Source organism: Melospiza melodia, chromosome 6 (assembly GCF_035770615.1).
Source record: "Melospiza melodia melodia isolate bMelMel2 chromosome 6, bMelMel2.pri, whole genome shotgun sequence".
NCBI lineage: Eukaryota > Metazoa > Chordata > Aves > Passeriformes > Passerellidae > Melospiza > Melospiza melodia.
This window is the reverse complement of record NC_086199.1, coordinates 5,873,790-5,892,553: the sequence shown is the minus strand read 5'-3', so window position 1 is coordinate 5,892,553 and position 18,764 is coordinate 5,873,790. Positions and strand designations below refer to the sequence as shown.

Genomic DNA, 18,764 nt, shown 5'->3' with positions numbered 1-18,764 from the left:
CAAGTCCCATCCAGCCTGGCCTTGAGCTCTTCCACAGATGAGGCAGCCACAGCTTCACATTTCAGCTGAGCCAGGAGTCAGGAGGACACTGCTTTATCTCCTGGCAATGCATTTTAAGAGCCGTTCCTTAACAAAGCTGCTCCTTTCGTTGTCTGTCTCCCAAAGCCACCAGCACAGCTCTGCATGCTGCAGCACTGTCCCCCTCCTGGCTCCCAGTGGGTGCCCCTGACCTGTGACCGTGTTCACAGGAGGATGAGGGAAGAGATGAGGATCTGACTCCATGTTTCAGAAGGCTGATTTATTATTTTATGATATATACTATATTAAAACTATACTAAAATAATAGAAGAAAGGATTTCATCAGAAGGCTAGCTAAGAATAGAAAAAGAAGGAATGATAATAAAAGCTTGTGTCTCAGACAGAATCTGAGCCAGCTGACTGTGATTGGCCATTAATTAGAAACAACCACAAGAGACCAATCACAGATGCACCTGTTGCATTCCACAGCAGCAGATAATCATCGTTTACATTTTATTCTTGAAGCCTCTCAGCTTCTCAAGAGAAAAAATCTTAAAGAAAAGATTTTTCAGAAAATATCATGGCTACACTGACCCACCCATCAGAGCTGTCACAGCCTTGCTGAGCAGCCACTTGTACCAGCAAAGAGATCACACTCACAAATCACTGCCTGGAAAGTCTGTGTGGTATGTGGCTTAATTTTCTTTTCCATAATATGAAATCCAATCTGAAATGCACAGATTAGTTTACTAATCTGTGTAAATCCTATTAATAGCACTTACTCTGCTGTGCTCCCATTCACATTCTAACAAATCTGCTTGCACTGGTTTGGTTTTCCCCTCATCTCCTGCAGGATCTTCACACCTGGTTGCTGTCACGTCTGCACAAAATAGCTGGCCACAAATGGAAACTTGTGCTTTGCACTCATCTCTCATCTTTTAATTTGTGTCCCATGGTCCATCATGTTCTGGATCAAAGCATTAGAGCTGTAAATCACCATGGTGCCATTGAAGCTAAGGGGATTATAGACAGGATCACAGAGCTCCAGTGGGGAAGGGCAGAGCTTGTGCCCCCCTCTCCCCCAGCATCTCTGGCTCCTGTGCCTGCTCCAGCTGCATCCTCACAGCTCCACTGGCACCCCAGAGACTCCATCCTGCCCTGGGCACCTGCCCAGAACTGCCCAAAGCCCAGCAAAGGACCTGCAGGCAGGGAGGAGCTGCTGGAGCATCTCTGGAGGCGCTGGATGTGCTCACAGCAGCCCCACACACATCCCCTGTCACCCGTGGGTTTAGGGTGGCACACCTGGCACCTCACTGGCACCTGGGTCAGTTAAAACCCCCTGAGGTCAATGTGGGCTCTCCAAGAGAGAGTTCTGCTGTGGAATAAACCAGTCTCTGCTTGAAACAACAATATTTACTTTTCCTGTAGTGCTCTGCAGCGGCTCCCTGTGTCACACTCACAGTGAGAGGGGTCAGAACCAGGAGAGGAGGAGAGCAGGGCTTGCATGCCTGGCTTCAGCTTCCTAATTAGCTGTGCATTAATTAGCTAATCCACCTCCACACTCTGTCCCTTGTGCTTCATTTCAGCTCTGTCCTGGAGTCCTTGTAACTGAGCAGCCTCAGCCTGTCCCCCAGCATGCCAGCTCCATGCAGAGCCAGGATCACATGGAGCTGGGGAGTCCTTGCCCTTGGGATTTGCCAAATCCAGCCCTTGGGAAGGGCCCTGAGCTGCTGTCACCCCTGAGCTGAGCCCTTGCACCCTTCCAGCAGCTGCCAATGCATTCCACACCACGGGCCAGGCAGGACAGGGAGGCACCCAGCCAGGAAAGGAGCTCCCCAGAACTCACCAGAGGGAAGTTTTACGCGGAGAACAGAACATGGAAACCCTCAGGTGATGAAGGGAAAAAGATCTGCTCTGGATCATCAAAAGGAAAGGGTTTGAGTTAAAATTGCTCTTACACAAGTTCACGGGAGGACAAACCCACTCCCTGCCAAGGGATCCCTGCTCCTTGCGCGTGTCTGCTGGCTGCACGATCCCCACATCAGCTCTCCCCAATCCCCAGGGCCAAGCCCTGAAGTGCTTTCACCAACCTCAATAAAAAGGCCAGACCTGCAGTGCCAAGACAGTTCCAGCACAACCTTGGACACATTTCCAATGGCTTTTCTACCAGAGTGTGAAACAAATTATTAGCATAAAATATTTGAGGCTTTTCTCTTTCCTTCCCTGAAGTTGAAGGTAGAAGCAACTGAACTGCCTCTACCACCCATCCAAAAGTATCTGGATTTTCTCTCATCGCTGTAGAAAATTTTCAAGGTCAATGCTTCACTCTCTCCTACCTTCCCCTAAAATGGTTTTAAAATTTTAATTACCTGAATAATTCATGGTGGTTTACTTGAGTGTTAGCTCAGGAATTGTTTGTAATACCCAGTTTTGTGGAAGAAATATTTTAAAAGCGTTACCCACACTCAAGAAATTTTCCCCAAATTCTCTTTCACAAGAGGTTCTCACCTGTTGCCTGTGTTAAAGCTTGCCTGTAAAACAGCTGTTTGTTTACAGACCTTTAATCTCTTGGTAAATGTGCCAGTTGTGAGATATTAAAATGCCACAAAGAAAAAAAAACGTTAAACAAAAAAAAAATTAAACCAAAAAAAATTAGGAATTTTCAGAGTGAGAGAGACAGCCAGCCAAATACAATATGTGGCCAGACAGAATCAGAAGGGCTGGCTGCAGAACAAACCCAAGAGGCATCAGAAAACCCCCCCCCCAGCCACGGTGGTAACAATTCACCAGCAGAAGGAATGTACAAAACAAAATGGGAGGAAGATTCCCCCTCTTCCTCCTCTGCCTTGCCCCCAAACCCATCTGACCCCGATGCCTCTGGTGCATGCAAATGTGACACAGGGAAGGGCAAACGGGAATTTTGCCTTTGGTGCCCTGCCTGCCCCACCCTCTGCAGGCAGACCTTTGGAAAAGAGGTGTCTAAAACAAAAAAGGGTGAGATAAGAGAAGAGGAACAGCTCAGCTGAGCCCTTTGTACTTCCACGGGATCCTCTGTAAAATGAGTGTGAGTTCTCTCACCCTGCTGCAGAGCACCGTGTGCTGGAGACCTTGTCCCAGCATCCAGCTCCTGGGTGCTCATTTCCCCCCTGGAACAGCTCTTTCCTTGTGGATGTGGCTCCAGGGGACAGTCACCATCCTCTGGGATGTGGCTCTAAGGGACAGTCACCATCCTCTGGGATGTGGCTCCAGGGGACAGTCACCATCCTCTGGGATGTGGCTCCAGGGGACAGACACCATCCTCTGGGATGTGGCTCTAAGGGACAGTCACCACCCTCTGGGATGTGGCTCCAGGGGACAGTCACCATCCTCTGGGATGTGGCTCCAAGGGACAGTCACCATCCTCTGGGATGTGGCTCTAAGGGACAGTCACCACCCTCTGGGATGTGGCTCCAGGGGACAGTCACCATCCTCTGGGATGTGGCTCCAAGGGACAGTCACCATCCTCTGGGATGTGGCTCCAGGGGACAGTCACCATCCTCTGGGATGTGGCTCTAAGGGACAGTCACCATCCCTCTCCTTCCCTGCCTTTTCTGCACAGCCTGACCAAGCCCTGCCAGAGGCTGGCGGGCTGAGAGTTCCTTGTCCTGATGTCAAAACCTGCCCCACACCCATCACCAGCTGGGACACAGCACACCCTGCGAGAGCCCCTCTGCTTCCTGCACCCAAGGAGTTCATCATTCCCCTTCTCCTCCCTGCTGCTCACAGTGCTTGGACATGCAGGAGAGCTCAGCTCTGCTAGGAGGGTCCAAAATGTGAATTTAACTCCCAGCTGCCCAAGGACACACTCCTGAGCTCTAGTTGCTCGTTCTTAGGCACCATCAGGGCTTTCTGCCCCTGCCTGTCCCCAGGACAAAGGTTTCTGCCTCTCTGTGTTCCTGGCAGAAGTAGTGATGTGTTCCCTTCCATGGTGATTGCAGAGCTCAGCCTGCTGCACCAGTGCACTCTGCAGGAGCAGCTGGCTTCAGCCAGGACATCACAAATGTGGCCACAAAGGGCTCTGCTGTGGGGGGGATCATTTGGAAGGATGAGGTGGATAAGCAGGAGAAGCCACCTCTGAAACCCTCGTGGAGCCTAAAATCCTAGATCAGCCTTTGCAGCCTGGCTCATCCCAGCTTTTGGCTTCAGAAATTCAGAGCTCAATTTCTGCTACACAATGGTGCTGTTTGATTCCTGCAGCTTCCACACTCCAGGATGTCAAGGGAATACTGGCATTCCCTGGTGTGATTGTGCTCTAGGGGCAGCAACAGGAAAATTGCTGTACATTTTGCTGCACTTCAGCCCTGCAAAACTCCTTTTTACATCCCTGGAATGTAAGTTTTCCATCACTCTCTGTCTCCAATGCTGAGTTGCACAGGACCCCATCTTTTGGGAAGCATCAGAGTGTTAAAACTCCTTTTAAAATACATTTTAATTGAAGTATTTATAATTAATACTGGAAGCTGTGTAGAGGATCACAAGTCCTGGCCCTTGGTGTCTCCCAGTGCTCCATGCACAAACAGAAATGAGCTGCCAACACACTCCTCAAAGCTGCATCCTGCAGCTCAGTGATCCTGTTGAGGTCTGCATGCTTGGGAGGAAATTATAGGGGTGCCAGCAGCAGCCATGGCCACGCTGTCTTTAAACCTGAGGAATGCTTTCCAAAGTGATTGTGTGCAAAAATAATCCTAAAAAAACCCAAATTTTTCATGCTGTCCTCATGCTCAACCTTACAACTTCACCAAGCATCCATCCATTACAGCTGATGGCAAAGACAAGTTTCTACCACAACCTTACCTCAAGAAGTGCAACCCCATGTGCATTGACAAATGTGCTTTGAGAGTTAAGTGGAATTGCTGAAAATCTCACAGAATTGAAGGAACTTCACTTGAACATGAGGAAAACACCATCAGTAGATTGGGTGCTGTGATCTGATCCACTCGAGGCACAAAGGACACTAAAATAAAACTGAAACTCAAATTTGGTGAAGCCAAGAGAGAGCAAAGCTGGGTGTAATTAACCTGCAAGATTCACAGACACGAATTACCACAGGGGCCAAGAGCTTGTCCCTGAAAGTGAGGAAATGCATACATTTACGCACACACCTGAGCAGATATAAATACATGTGTGTAGCTGTGTTCTCTCGGGGCTGAAAAGGACCTGACAGCCCCATTCAGTCTTTCCCCCAGCTCCGAGACAAGATCAAATAGACGTCGGTATTTTCTGACAGATGTTTGTCTAGACCTGTTTTTAAACAGAGAATCTCCCACCTCCCCAGGCAATTTATCCCAGCACTTCCTTTTCTTCCCCAGCTTCACACACACACAGGCGCAGGTATCTTGATCTCAGAAGGTGAGGGGAGCAGCCTCTGGTGCCTTGCACATCAAAGCTCTCTGAAGTCATTTCTCATGGCAAGACCTTTCTTGCGGATGACGCACGAGCCCCGGAGATCCCATCGTGACCTGAGGTGACAGGCTGGGCTTGGGGGACAGCAGATGGGACAAGGAGGGGGGGAAAATGGGGGAGGAGGGGGAAATTTCAGTCTTTTCCTTATTAACCTGTCAGATTTGTCTGCTGATAACAGAGAGCGGCTTTGTGCGCTCCGTTTTTAGACTCAGACGTTGAGTTCCTCTCTTTTTTGATGGAATAAATACAAAATTTTGGCTTCTCCAGCAGCCAGCTCAGAAGAGATGCTGTCCTGTCAAACTTGAGCAGGGCAGAGGAAGGGATGAGGAATGAGGCTGTGCAGCTGGAATATGTAAATGGCAGGATGGAGAGCAGCACTTTTCCAGCCACGCTGGATATCTATTACCTCCACTTTTGGACTGACAATGCACCAAATGTTTCATTGCCTGGGGCCTTACAAAGCTGACCAGCTTTTATAGCCAAAAGCACTAATGCAGAAAGGCAATTGGGAATTAATTATTTAATGTGGCTCTTATTGGTAGAAAGCTTCCACCCCTCCTGCATCTCAGCTACCATTATACATATGTTGCTTTTCCTCAGACTACAGTGATTAGACAGCAGAGGAAAATGATGGCTAAGTCCTGTTCCCACTTGCAATGAACTCCATTTAAAGCAGCAGATTTGCATTCAATAACCAAGGGCACCATTTGGCCCCATGTAGGAAAACATCATTTATGGCAGAAAAATATAAATAGATTGCAGCATCTCGATTTCTGAAAATATGCCTGTTAATACATTTGCTCCCAAATTCTCTCTTTAAAAAGCAGAATATTCCTACTTAAAAATGAAAATCCATGCAAGTAGCCCTATTTGCAGGAAATTACATCAAGCTGCCTTTAATTTGGCTCTTTGGATGCCTCACTGGAGCAGACAGAAAGGTGTATCCCAAATCCACTGCATGTTGGTTCAGCTCCAACTTCTCCTGAATTCTCAAGATAAGCATCTATTTAATTCGGAGCCTTTTTAGTTATGACCTGTGAAGAAGCAAATGTCCTTTTGAAGATCTCCCTGCAACAGCTGCATGCCAGAGACTCCTGGCCAAGTTACTTGAAGAGCTCAAGGATCAGGCCCCACGTATTTAAAAACACAAAGTGCAAAATAAAATTCTGCAGCAGGGCTGAGAAGGGGCATGAACTTACCTGTCAGTTGTGATACGTGGGAAACTGGTGAACTTCTTCCCTGCAGCCAACACCTCCAGAATCATTCCAGATGAAGCTCCAACAGGATCCTGCTGAAATTCAACGTAGTGAATTACAGGAATTAATTTATTGCAATGTGTCATATTTTCCCAAATACAAAATATGTAGGAATAAAAAAAATTTTTTTTTTTGGCCCTTCAGATGAAAGATATATGGCTGCACAGATGTGCTTTTCTAAGATTCAGTGGCATGAAACCTGAAATGCCCCAGCAAGATTCAGGAGTGAGTTTTAATCACCATGGAAGCACGACACTTTTGAAGGTCTATGAAATTATACACCCAGGTCTGAGGAGAGTAAACTTATCCGTCTGCAGAGATCTGCTGATAAACACAGACAACTCATTTTCTCCTGGAAAGCTGCATTAAATGTTGTTTGAGAAAACAATCAGATGCTAGAGACGGGTTTGTGCTGGGAAGAGACACGAGAAAAAAAAACAGCGCTGGGAGAGGCTTTCTGGGAGGGAAAAGGGAAGGCAGTGTGAAAATATTCCCTGAAAATTCAGGAGGTGGGAGAGAAGAGGGGCTGAGCATCTCTCAGGGCCAGACAGAGGCATATGGAGACCCACCCAGGGCGCAGACAGAGCGGGGACCCCCCGAGCCGGCTCTCGCAAGGTGACCTTTCCCCTCTCTAAAATTTCAAAGCTGGCCTTGCCGGCGCTGAACAGACTGTGTGCCATATGTAACCTGACCTCAGCGCTGCTCTGCCCAGCCACTGATGGCATCACTAATGAGAGGTGAAAGGTCCCCTCCTCGCAGCCAGCTTGGAAAGCCACCGGGAAGGTGGGTGCGGGATGGGCCCCCCAGCACTGGATCATCCCCACGGTGCCCCACGGCCCCGTGTGCCACTGAGCCACCCCTGCCAAAGGGGGCTGGTGCCTCCTGCCTTGGCCCTGCTGAGACTGGCACGGTCCCCCAGCAATGGAAATATTTGTTCAGCACCCGAATGCAAAGCACACAGGCAAACAGAGCCTGGGATGTAAATCCTGTCCCCAGTCCAGCTGCCACCCTCGCAGTGATCACCCTGGTCAGTGTGGATCCTGCGCTGGCCAGGTGGGGACAAGGATTTGTGCTGGGGGATGGCACAGAGGGAGGAGAGCCTCAAAGTGCCTGCCTCCATCCGAGGAGGACACAAAATGTAATTTAGATTTTTTTTTTTCCACGCATTTTGCACGGAAATCATTATAACAATATATTGCACAAAAAAAAAAAAAAAAAAAAAAAAAAAAAAAAAAAACCCCAAAACACCACAAAAATCAACTATCACCCTTGCTGCCTTTTTTGTTAGTGTTCCCTTTTTTAAATAAAGGGTTTTTTTGCAGTTTTCCCGGTGTCCAGCGCCCCCGTCCTAGCCATCACCTAAGGCAGGGACAGACGGGACCCAGCCCTGAACTCCCCACCACAGACATGAGTGGGGACGGTCCGTGCGAGTGCGGGTGGGGGTCACAGATGCGGGTGGGGTGCGGGACTCGGGTGGGTGTCACGGACCCGTGTGGGTGTCACGGACGCGGGTGGGTGCGGGACATGGGCGGGTGTCACGGACGCGGGTGGGGTGCGGGACCCGGGTGGCTCCATGCACGCAGGGCTGCGGGAGCGCTCACACGGCTCGGTGTGAGCACACAGGGGACCGCGGGCAGGGTGGCAGCGCCACTTGAGGAGCTCTACAGGCCCGTGCCTTCAGGGGATGGGGAGTGTCGCACACGCGGGTGGGGAGCGCCCACGGGTGGATTTGGGGTGCGGGCACACGGAGGGGCACAGGCGGGGGGTGCTCAGGTGGGTGGGAGCGCACAGGCGGCAGGGTGCGCAGGGTGACACACGGCACGGTGACACGCGGGACGGTGACACGCGGGACGGTGACACACGGCACGGTGACACGCGGGACGGTGACACGCGGGACGGTGACACACGGGACGGTGACACGCGGGACGGTGACACACGGGACGGTGACACGCGGGACGGTGACACGCGGGACGGTGACACACGGCACGGTGACACACGGGACGGTGACACGCGGGACGGTGACACGCGGGACGGTGACACGCAGCTCAGCCCTCGGTCCAGCCCGCGGGGATCGGCCTTGCCGGAGCCGCCTCCCCGAGCGCCCTGCGCGGAGAAGGCGCCCGCGGTTTGTTTCGCTTTGGAGTGACTCATCCCTGGCAGATGTGGCACTCGGGCCGAGGTGCAGCCGGGACCCACCCACGGCCTCGGTACAAACACCCCACCCGCGCTGCTGCCTCCCCACGCGGGGCCAGAGCCCGCGGGTATCGGGCTGGATTTACCCCTGGCCGCTCTTCTGCCGCGGATTCATTTCCACATCGCGTCCGGCGCTGGGACATTCAATTATTCGTTCCAAATATTATTCTGCCCCTCGCCCTCGGCACACCCTGCTCTCGCAGGGGCGCAGGCCAAGCTGCCCACGCGTGTTGGGTGGCGCTGGGTCATACCCAGCTGCGGGCCGAGGGGGGGCTGCAGAGGGGCAGCTGGGGCGGGATTTTGTCCCACGGAGGAGCCGCATCCCGAGGGAACATCCTTCACCCGAACCCGCGGCAGCCCCGCGCCTGGCTTGGCCGCAGCCTAATTCCTGCGGCAGTATTTTACTTTTTTTAAATTTTAAAAATGAGGAAAGAGGCAGAAGTTGCAGCCAACGTTGCCTCGCGTTACGGCCAGCGCTGGGAAAAGAGAGGAAAACAATGTCGGGGGAAAGCGAATGGCAGCGCTAACACCGCGCGTCCCTGCGCGCCCGCCCGGGGACCCCAGCGCCCCTTCCCCACCTCGGCGTGGGGTCCCACACCCGTGGGGGGGCTGTGGACCCACAGAGACACTGAGGGGCTTTGGGATGGAGAGAGCAGCTGGGGATGGAGCTGTGGGGGTCTCTCCCTTAGAATGGGGGGAGCTGCGCACCCCCGGAACGCCCGGGCCGTGTCACGGACACGAACACGCGGGGAGAGGCGGCACAGCCCGTGCAGGCAGCAGGGAGAGCCGGCAAAGCTCCCGTGCAGAAAAGGAGTTAAACCCCGCCGCTGTCCTTTGATTTAGGAAATGGCTCATCCAATTCAGTTCCAGATTATTCAGGGACAGGCTGCCTCGCTCGCTGCCTCTCTCCCCACACCAGCCCGAACATCTTGAAGTAATCAGCAGCTGAGAACGGAGACGTCCCCCTGGCATCTCAGGTTAAAGAAGGAGGTCCAGGAAAATGTGGTAGAGCCATTACAAGAAACCTGAGATGCATTCATCAGAGACTCCAATTGCCATCGCATTAGGATTGATTAGAGACCAGCAGTACCGTAATGACCCGGAAAGCGGGGCATACGGGGATTATTAATATCAGACTTCTCAAAGAAGAAAAAAAAAAAGGAAAGGAAAGAAAAAAAAAAAAAAAAAAAAAAAAAAAAAAAAAAAAGAGGGAGGAAAAAACGGAGGAAAATAGGGAAGAAGCAGAAGGGAAAATCTAAAAAACAAAAGCACATCGCGGGGCTGCTGCTCGCATGCAGACTTACCTGAGAGCGCAGGCACCGGCGAGAATTTATCTGACTTCTGGGAAGCAAAAGCAAACAAACACGGAAAAAAGTCGCCTCTGGACCCTCTGAAATCGCCTGTTCCCAAGCACGGCTCGCACAGAGACTCGCAGCGCTGCAGCCCGGGCCGCGGTTCGGGGCTCCCGGCCGGGGCTCCCCCTCCCGGGCCAAAGGACGGCGGTGCCCGGGCTGGCGACACCAGGACAAGTCAAAGAGCCACCAAAGAGGAGCAAGGAGACCTCGGTGGCTCGTCTCCTTCTCAGTTCCCTGCGCCAAAACAAATCAGCCCCTCCTGGTCTCGGTTTAAATGTAGCTCACTGGATAATTAACTCCATCTTTCCAGCCCTGCTTTAACTGTTTATTTAGTGTCACCCCGTATTACCGTCACTAGCACTTTCCTCTGAACAGGAGGAGCTGGAGGGTTTCACCTCCCAAAAGGAAATTCTTCGTAGCTTAAAAGAATCAGCGTCCAGGAGGTACATTAGCGAAAAGGGAAGGGGGGAACGGGATCTGGGGGTGCCATGGCAAAAGCGGGAGGAAACAAGGGTGGAGGTGGCGGGGACGGGGACAGAAAGACGTATCGGCCCTCGGAGAGAAGAAAACAACGCGTGATCACCTCTAATCCTTTGAAAAATGTCCCGGTAAGTGCGCGAAGAAAGAGCCCTTTGTGCCCTGGGGATCGGCCGCATCGGGAAGGCCTTATCCTCATCCTCATCCTCATCCTCATCCTCGTCCTGCCCCAGCATCCCGGCCCTCCCCGGGGCAGCCCCGGGCCGGCCTGACCCCGCGGGGCGCGGGGGACCCCTCGGTGGCACCCCCGGGGCAGGGACAGCGCCTTTGTTTGTACAGGTGTCGGGAGGGCAATTTACCAACAAGTAATTAAAGGTCGCACCGGTCTGCGGGCGAGCCGGGCCGCAGAGAAGAGCGCTGCATATGGACAGGGGTTTGTTCTTGCTCATTAAAAAATAGAATAATAAAGGAGGGGGGGTGGGGGGTGGGGGGAGGAAAGAGAGGGGGAGAAAGAAAACACAAATCCTTTATTGTTGGGGAATAAGCCGGGAAGCTGGCTGTCTCCCCGCGCCCCGCGTTCGGCGGGGAAGGCGGCGCGGATCCGGTATCACGTTGCAGATCCTCGCTCGAGATAACGAAATGCGATCTATTTTTCAGAACAGCAAGTGGATGGGAAAGGAGCCTCCACAACACAAACCTCATTGACTTAATGGGTCGGTTTTGGGTTTCGCCTTCGAAATGTTGGGCGAGTGGCAGCGTTGTGTTTCTGCCCCGCCGGTTCCCAGCCTCCAGCCCCGGTTCTCATCCCGGCGAGAAGCGGCTCCCAAAAACCCGCTGCTGCTTTTATTTTGTTGCGCTATTTGTTTCCTCTAGACCCTCGCACTTATAGGAAAAAAAAAATTAAATTTTATTTTTGATTGGGGAAGAGCTGTATTTCTAAGCTCGGAAGGAAACGGGGGATGTATTTGGTTTACTTTTTTTCCCTGCCTTGTTTTGATTTTCTGGCGAAATCGAGGAAAAACCCGCAGCGCGTTGCGTGGGCTCCATCTTCATCCCCGCCCTGCGCTGTAGAAGTACATCGAATAAATAAGGGAATAAATGAATTTCCCGCACAAACAGAGCCGATGGGTGCCCGGGCAATGGGGGCGAGCAGCGGAGGGGCCGGGGCCCGGCGGCGGGGACAGCCCGGGGAGCTGCGGCCGGGCGGGCAGCGGGGAGATGCTGCCCGGGGATGTTGCCCCGTGATGCTGCCCGGGGATGCTGCCCCGTGATGCTGCCCGGGGATGCTACCGAGCTGCTCCTGCTCCACCGGCAAAGCGAGCACCGAGAGGGGCCGGCGTCAGCTCAGAGCCGTTGTCCTCTTCGGTGGCTTTTTGCTTATTTTTCCTTTTTTTTTTTTTTTTTTTTTTTTTTTCTTTGCCTCCTTATTTATGTTTTTTTATTTTTTTGAGCGCCTCGAAACTCTCATTTTTGTCGTTGCTTTTGTGATTTTCTAAGGGTTAAACGGGATGGTTCTGGAAATACATTTGCCTCTTCCCTTGGTTCAAAATGAAAGGTTTTCAATTTTTAGGAAAACCAACACCGGAGCCTTAAGGAACATTGACGCTCAGCTTCTTTGCCTGCAGCAACTCCCAGGTAGACCCCGGCGGGTCTGTCCCCTCCTTTTGTGAATTTTGATGAGAGGGGAGAATAAAGCCCCGCTCAAGAATCGCGAGGAAGACTCCGCTCAGCCCTCACCCGTGTCCGTCAGCTCTTCCGCCGGCCGCATCGGGATAATTTCCTTATTCCCAGCAAGACCGGTGTTTGTTTGGGTCGGCCTTTTACAGGAGGAGAAGAAAAAGAAGAAAAAGACAACAGCAACAAAAAAAGGAGAACTGTGAGGGCAAGAGAAGCCCGCTCTCGTTACAACGCCCAGGGGCTTCCCCAGCCCCGCGTTGCGTTTCTCTCCTCCTCATCCAGAAGTCACAAACCCTCAGGTCCGAGCTCTTCCCGAGCCGAGCCCCTCACTAGAAAGAAGAAAATAAAAGTTAAAATGAATAACAATAGAAAGGAGGGATGGGGGAACGCACCCCTAGGCTGGGCAGGGCGCTGCTCCTGCAGGACGCGGCCGCGGGCGAGCCCATGCCTCGTAATTCTGCGCACTTGCTCCAGACTTTAGGGTATTAGTTGATTTTAGAGCCGGGTTTAAGGCTCCGTTCCGGTCCCCACACAGCTGCCTTGTCAATAAGGATCTGTTCCAAGTAGACATTCCTTCTGGGAGGACATTGCAGCTCTTTAAGACTTCATCTGCAGCATCATAAGTACTAAAATAAAATGGCAAGGGAAAATTACCAGACACATGGTCATGGGATATGGAAGCGCCCTGACTCCAGCGGACATAGTGCAGTCGCTGTACAGACTGGGTGGCAGGGGCTTAATTTAAACGGCACCGAGACGCGAAGTACGTGGGAAAAACAACAATCCGGGTTTAGGAAAATATCGGCCTTTCCCACGTCGTGGTGCTGGCAGGGAATGGGCAGGAATGGGCAGGGAATGGGGCAGGGAATGGGGCAGGGAATGGGGCAGGGAATGGGGCAGGGAACGGGCAGGGAATGGGGCAGGGAACGGGCAGGGAACGGGCAGGGAATGGACAGGGAATGAGCAGGGAACGGGCAGGGAACGGGCAGGGACCGGGCAGGGAATGGGCAGGGAACGGGCAGGGAACGAGCAGGGAACGGGCAGGAACGGGCAGGGAACGAGCAGGGAATGAGCAGGGAACGGGCAGGGAGCGCCCCGGCTCCCAGCCCCGCTGCCGGAGCGGGCTCCCCTTCCCTCGGAGCAGTGAACGCAAATAAATCCGACTTGGTAGGTCAAATAAATCCGACTGTCTTAGTGAGGACAAACAGGTTTTAAAGAGCCCCGCGATGGCTCTTAGCACCCGCGGAACGAACTCATTCCTGAATCCAAAGCGAGCTGGAGTGTGCTTAAAATACGGGCTTCGACTTATCTAATCAAAGATAAATACAGCCATAAAGACACCCCCGGCCCCCCGCGCCCTGCCCTTATCTCACCGCATTGTCCTCACCTCCCTGCTGACAATAGATTATCTTTGCTTAGGGAGCCTAATTGTTTTCTAATTTTTTAAATAATTGCTTTCGAGCGGGGGTGTGCAAATGAGGATTAGGCTAATTAAAGCGCCGCCGGTGGGTGCAGCGCTGCTGCCCGGGGTCTGCTCGGGGCTGCCCCGACCCGCCGGGCCCCCCCGGGGCAGGAAGGGGCGCACGGGCCCCGCGCCTTATTCAGCTCCTCACCAAAGCGTTATTGCATTATTTATTCATCCCCAGCTCGAAGGTAATTAAATACTTTGGGCTGCTTTGGCAGCGGGCGGGCGGGGGGCAGGAGTTTTGGGGCGGAAAAAAAAAAAAAAAAGATGGAAGAAAGAAAGAAAGAAAGAAAGAAAAAAAGAAAGCAAGACAAGCGGAGGGCGGCAGCGGCTTCCCCGGGGATGCGCCCGGGGCGGCGGCGCTCGCACAGGCGGCGGCGGGAGGGACGCGCAGCCGCGGCCGGGGCCGTGTCCGGGGCCGTGTCCCCGCCGCCAGGCCCCGCCCGCCCGTGCCGAGGCTCTGCCCGCCGGGCCGGGCCGGGCTGGGCTGGGCTGGGCTGGGCTGGGCTGGCCGGGCTGGGCCGGGCCGGGCCGGGGGTGCCCAATCAGCGCGGCGCGGGGGCTCGGGCGCTTTAAGCGCGGCGGCGGCGGAGCGGGGACAAAGTTCCCCCCGGCGCCGCGACGAGCATCCCCGCTCGCCCCGCACGCCGCCCTCGGCTGCCGCAGCGCCTCCCCGCTCTGGGGCCGGCACCGGCACCGGCACCGGGATCAGGATCAGCTCCGGGCCCGGGCCCGGCGGGCGCCTACCCCGCGCCCCTCCGCCGCCGCGCTCCCGCGGGGTGCCCGTCGCCTCCTCCTCCTCGTCCTCGTCCTCCTCCTCCTCTTTCTCCTCGCCGTCCTGCGGCCGCCGCCGCGCTCGGCCATGTCGATGCTGCCGTCGTTTGGCTTCACGCAGGAGCAGGTCGCCTGCGTGTGCGAGGTGCTGCAGCAAGGGGGGAACCTGGAGAGGCTGGGCCGCTTCCTCTGGTCGCTGCCGGCCTGCGACCACCTGCACAAGAACGAGAGCGTCCTCAAGGCCAAGGCGGTGGTGGCCTTCCACCGCGGCAACTTCCGCGAGCTCTACAAGATCCTGGAGAGCCACCAGTTCTCGCCCCACAACCACCCCAAGCTGCAGCAGCTCTGGCTGAAGGCGCACTACGTGGAAGCCGAGAAGCTGCGGGGCAGACCCTTGGGCGCCGTCGGCAAATACCGCGTCCGCCGAAAATTCCCTTTGCCCCGCACCATCTGGGACGGCGAGGAAACCAGCTACTGCTTCAAGGAGAAATCCCGGGGCGTGCTGCGGGAATGGTACGCCCACAACCCCTACCCGTCCCCCCGGGAGAAGCGGGAGCTGGCGGAAGCCACCGGCCTCACCACCACCCAGGTCAGCAACTGGTTCAAGAACAGAAGGCAGCGGGACCGAGCGGCGGAGGCGAAGGAAAGGTACGTGCCACCCTCCGGTCCCCGCTTTTCCCCTGCTCCACCGTGCGGGGGGCGTTTGGGAGCCCCGGGAGCTGCTCCGGGAGCGCGGCGAGTACGCGGAGCCGGATGGGATCGGAGCCACGAAAACACACGGTTCCCTTCCCATCCCCAAATCCCCCCCCCCACGCTTTTTTCCTTTCTTTTTTTTTTTTTTTTTTTCGTAAACCGCGTTGCCTTTTCCCCTTCCAAATGGGTTTTTCACTCGTCCTCACCTGCCCTGGGGCAGCAAGCAGCCCCCACCGTGCTGTTCCAGGCCGCTCGGCCGCCTTTGTTTGCGAGCCGGGAGCGATGCGGGGAGCGCCGGGGATGCCGGGTCCTGCGCGGCCGGGGTCGGGCAGGGCAGCTCTGGAGCTCGGAGGAGGAGGGAGATGCAGCTCCGGGATGGCGAGGCGGGGGAAGAAGAGGGAGATCGGGATGAGGAGGCGCTGGCCAGGCCGCCCGTACCGAGGCCACCCCGGAGGCGACACGGTGGCCTCGGTGCGAGGCGGCCGCTCGGCCCGGGGAGACCGAGAGCCACGGAGGGAATCTCCTCCAGCCACCGAGGCTCCTGGAGAAAACCCCTCACCCAGCTCGGCCCCTTGCCGCACTTTCATTTTTAATTAAAAGGAAAGGAAAACCGCCCCTCAAAAAAAAAAAAAAATCCCTTCCTCCTCACCTAAATTATTGGGCTGTTCGGTGTGTTTATTTGTAGGAGTAGTAAAAGAAATAGGGACGATCCGTTATGAAATTATTAGGATTGTTTTTCCCCCCTTGAGAAGCATCTGCTCCCACGCTGGAACTAAACGCGAAGGATTTACGGTGGGCATTAGCACAATGCCCATCCCCGCCGCCTCGTGCCCGCCCTAACATCCCCGTCCTGCGATTATTTATACAAATTTAATTTTTTTTTTTTTTTTTTGTCTTTCCTCAGAGAGAACACGGAAAACAACAACGCGGCCACCAACAAACCGAACCAACTCTCGCCTCTGGACGGGAGCAAACCGCTCATGTCCAGCTCCGAGGAAGAGTTTTCTCCTCCCCAAAGCCCGGATCAGAACTCGGTCCTGCTCTTGCAGGGGAACCTCAGCCACGCCAGGAGCTCCGGCTATTCCCTGAGCGGCTTGGCCGCATCCCAGACCCCGCACAGCCTGCAAGGCCACCAGCTCCAGGACTCGCTGCTGGGACCCCTCACGTCCAGCCTGGTGGATCTGGGATCCTAAAGGGCCTCGCCGGAGGATCGGGAGAGGAGGTTCTGCTCGGGGACAGAGGCTCTGGGTTGTACATAGAGGACAGCACCCGGTTTTACAGGTCACCCGCTGATTGCTAACGGGACTCTCGTCTCTTTTCACACAACCCCACACCGGCTCTTGCTCCAGTTCCCCCTCAGCGTCTCCCACTGTCACCACGATTTTTTAATTATTGTTTTTTTCCACGTAGCCAAACGCAGAGAGCGGCAATACCCCTCATCAGCCCTTGGAGCTCAAAGGAGATCGTCCCAACGGGAATTACAAAAAAAAAAAAAAAAAAAAAAAAAAAAAAGGGAAAAGGAAAAAAAAAAAAAAAAGAAAGAAAATAAAAACCCCAATCCCTGCTGGATCCGATTGTACCCAAACAAATGCCGCGGGCGCCGTGGGGCAGGGTCGGCCGGCACATCCCTGCTGCTGCTGCCTGGCCCGGTCCCCGAGGAGCTGGGACAGGGACAGAGGGAGAGAAACGCTGCACCGAGCCCTGTGGCCGAGTGGGAGGAGGGAGGGGAAGTTACGTTTACATTTTTCATATTTAGCCTTACCAAAAAGATTTCGATCTAGTTTAAATTAAAAAAAAAAAAGAAAAATACAGAAAAAAAAAAGAAAAAAAAAAAAAAAAGAAAGAAAAAGGAGTGAAAAAAATGTATCAAAAGCTGCAGTATTAGAGTTTTACCAAGTGCCTGTGTCTGACCGCGGCCGTGCGAGGCAGATACTGAGTGGGCTCCCGTGGACCCGCGTCCCCCACTTTTCTCCTCTTCGGCGGTGAAACGCATCGATGCGGCTAAAAATTAGGATAATAATAGTAATAATAAAATCGACGGCCATTTCCTCCCAAAGTGCCCCGCCGGTTCCCCGCTGCCTTCTCCCGCCCGTGCCCGCCCTCCGGCTTGCAGAGAGCCCGCGGATGGCGCTGCCTGTCTCGAGTATTTGTTACCAAAAATCGCATGTGCTTTCGGGTTTATTTTCTATTGTACCTAAACAGTCTAAATTAAACAACGCTGATGGCAGAACACCCAGGCTGCGCTTTTCTTTGCAGGGGCGAGCCCGTGCCCCTCTGCCCGCCCTCGCCCCTTCCCCACGGGCTGCAGCGGAGCTGAGGAGGAGCCGGTGCCTCGGTAAGGGAGCAAGGACGGGGACAGAGGAGCCTTGGAGCCCGCTGTGCCCCCTGAGAGCAGGGCACCCGGCCGGGAGGGAGCGCCCGGCCCGCCCCGTCGGGGCCTCGCCGCTGCCGGTTCTCCCTGTCGGCGTTTTGCATCATTTAGTGCGTGTTTATTTAAGTCTCGGCCGTGTTTGTGCTCGGGGTCCCGGGCCATGGAGAAATGTCACCCTCTGCAGGAGGGTCTCGCCCGCATCCCTCCCGCTCCATCCGCAGCGCGGAGCCCCGCGGGGATCCCACCCGCGGCCGGGCCGGGCAGCGGCTCCGTGCCCGGCGGAGATGGGATTTATTTATAAATGTCACCCCGCCGGGCTCCGGGGACAGAGGGGGAGCCGCCCCGGGGCTCTGGGATGGGCTCCCTGCCGCCCCTCGGGGGAGCCGGAGCGGATCCCGCCGGGATTTCTGTGCCCACGATGCTTTGGGGGGCATGGCCGGGTTAGGGGGGACCTCCTGCCCGGCGGGCACAGCGTGGCACCGAGGGCACAGCGCGCAAATGCCGCGCACAGAGCTGCTTGCGCTGCTCTGCGGAGCCGGAATTGCGGGGGAGCACGAAGCCCCCTCTCTTGGTGTGCAGCGACCCCCAGCCCGGCTGGGGAAGGGGACAGGAGGCGGCTCCTGCTGCCTGACCCGCCGGGACATTGCGGGACATTGGGGGACAGTCCGTGCCCCCGCTCCGGGCTCATCCTCTTGTCCCTTTTTGGGACCTTCATCACCTGCCGGGGGTCCCATCCAGCGCAGCCGCTCCGGTCCCTCGGGCAGAAAAGGGGAGCCCCCGGGGAAATGCAGGATGTTTGTAGGGTCAGCAGCTGCGGGCTCCACGCCTGGAGGATGGACAAACTCCGGCTCCGTTTGTTTCCCAAACCGCGGGCTCGGTGAAGAGGAAGGATAAATATCGCCCGGGGCCGCAGCCCTGCGCGGCATGCGGGAAAGCCAAGCAAGGAGTCCAAACCAGGAGGTATTTTCAAAGCAAACAGCTCAAAGGCGTGTAGGCAGGGACAGGGTTGGTCGTTGAAGGCTGGGGAAGGTGCCATGGGATGC

General features: G+C 54.9%; 1 protein-coding gene and 1 long non-coding RNA gene across 2 annotated transcripts; one reads left to right on the top strand and one right to left on the bottom strand.

Moving 5' to 3' along the window:
* Positions 1-11,247: 11,247 nt before the first annotated feature.
* LOC134419741 (uncharacterized) lies at positions 11,248-12,889 on the bottom strand. Its single transcript, XR_010028130.1, has 4 exons — positions 12,811-12,889; positions 12,479-12,558; positions 11,716-11,806; positions 11,248-11,623 (listed from the first exon to the last, which is right to left on the bottom strand). It is a non-coding gene; the product is annotated as an uncharacterized LOC134419741 (long non-coding RNA).
* A 1,765-nt stretch (positions 12,890-14,654) lies between these two features.
* Positions 14,655-17,582, top strand: SIX1 (SIX homeobox 1). The gene is made up of 2 exons (XM_063159747.1): positions 14,655-15,305; positions 16,255-17,582. The coding sequence occupies exons 1-2, from the start codon at positions 14,746-14,748 to the stop codon at positions 16,541-16,543; spliced, it is 849 nt and encodes a 282-aa protein (XP_063015817.1). The 5' UTR covers positions 14,655-14,745; the 3' UTR covers positions 16,544-17,582.
* Positions 17,583-18,764: the final 1,182 nt, after the last annotated feature.

What these genes read in the sequence shown, in the direction of transcription:
- SIX1 (XM_063159747.1), top strand. Translation starts at nt 14,746, where the DNA reads ATGTCGATGCTGCCGTCGTTTGGCTTCACGCAGGAGCAGGTCGCCTGC. An exon ending in GCGGCGGAGGCGAAGGAAAG is followed by an intron (nt 15,306 to 16,254) that starts GTACGTGCCACC and finishes GTCTTTCCTCAG; the next exon opens with AGAGAACACGGAAAACAACA.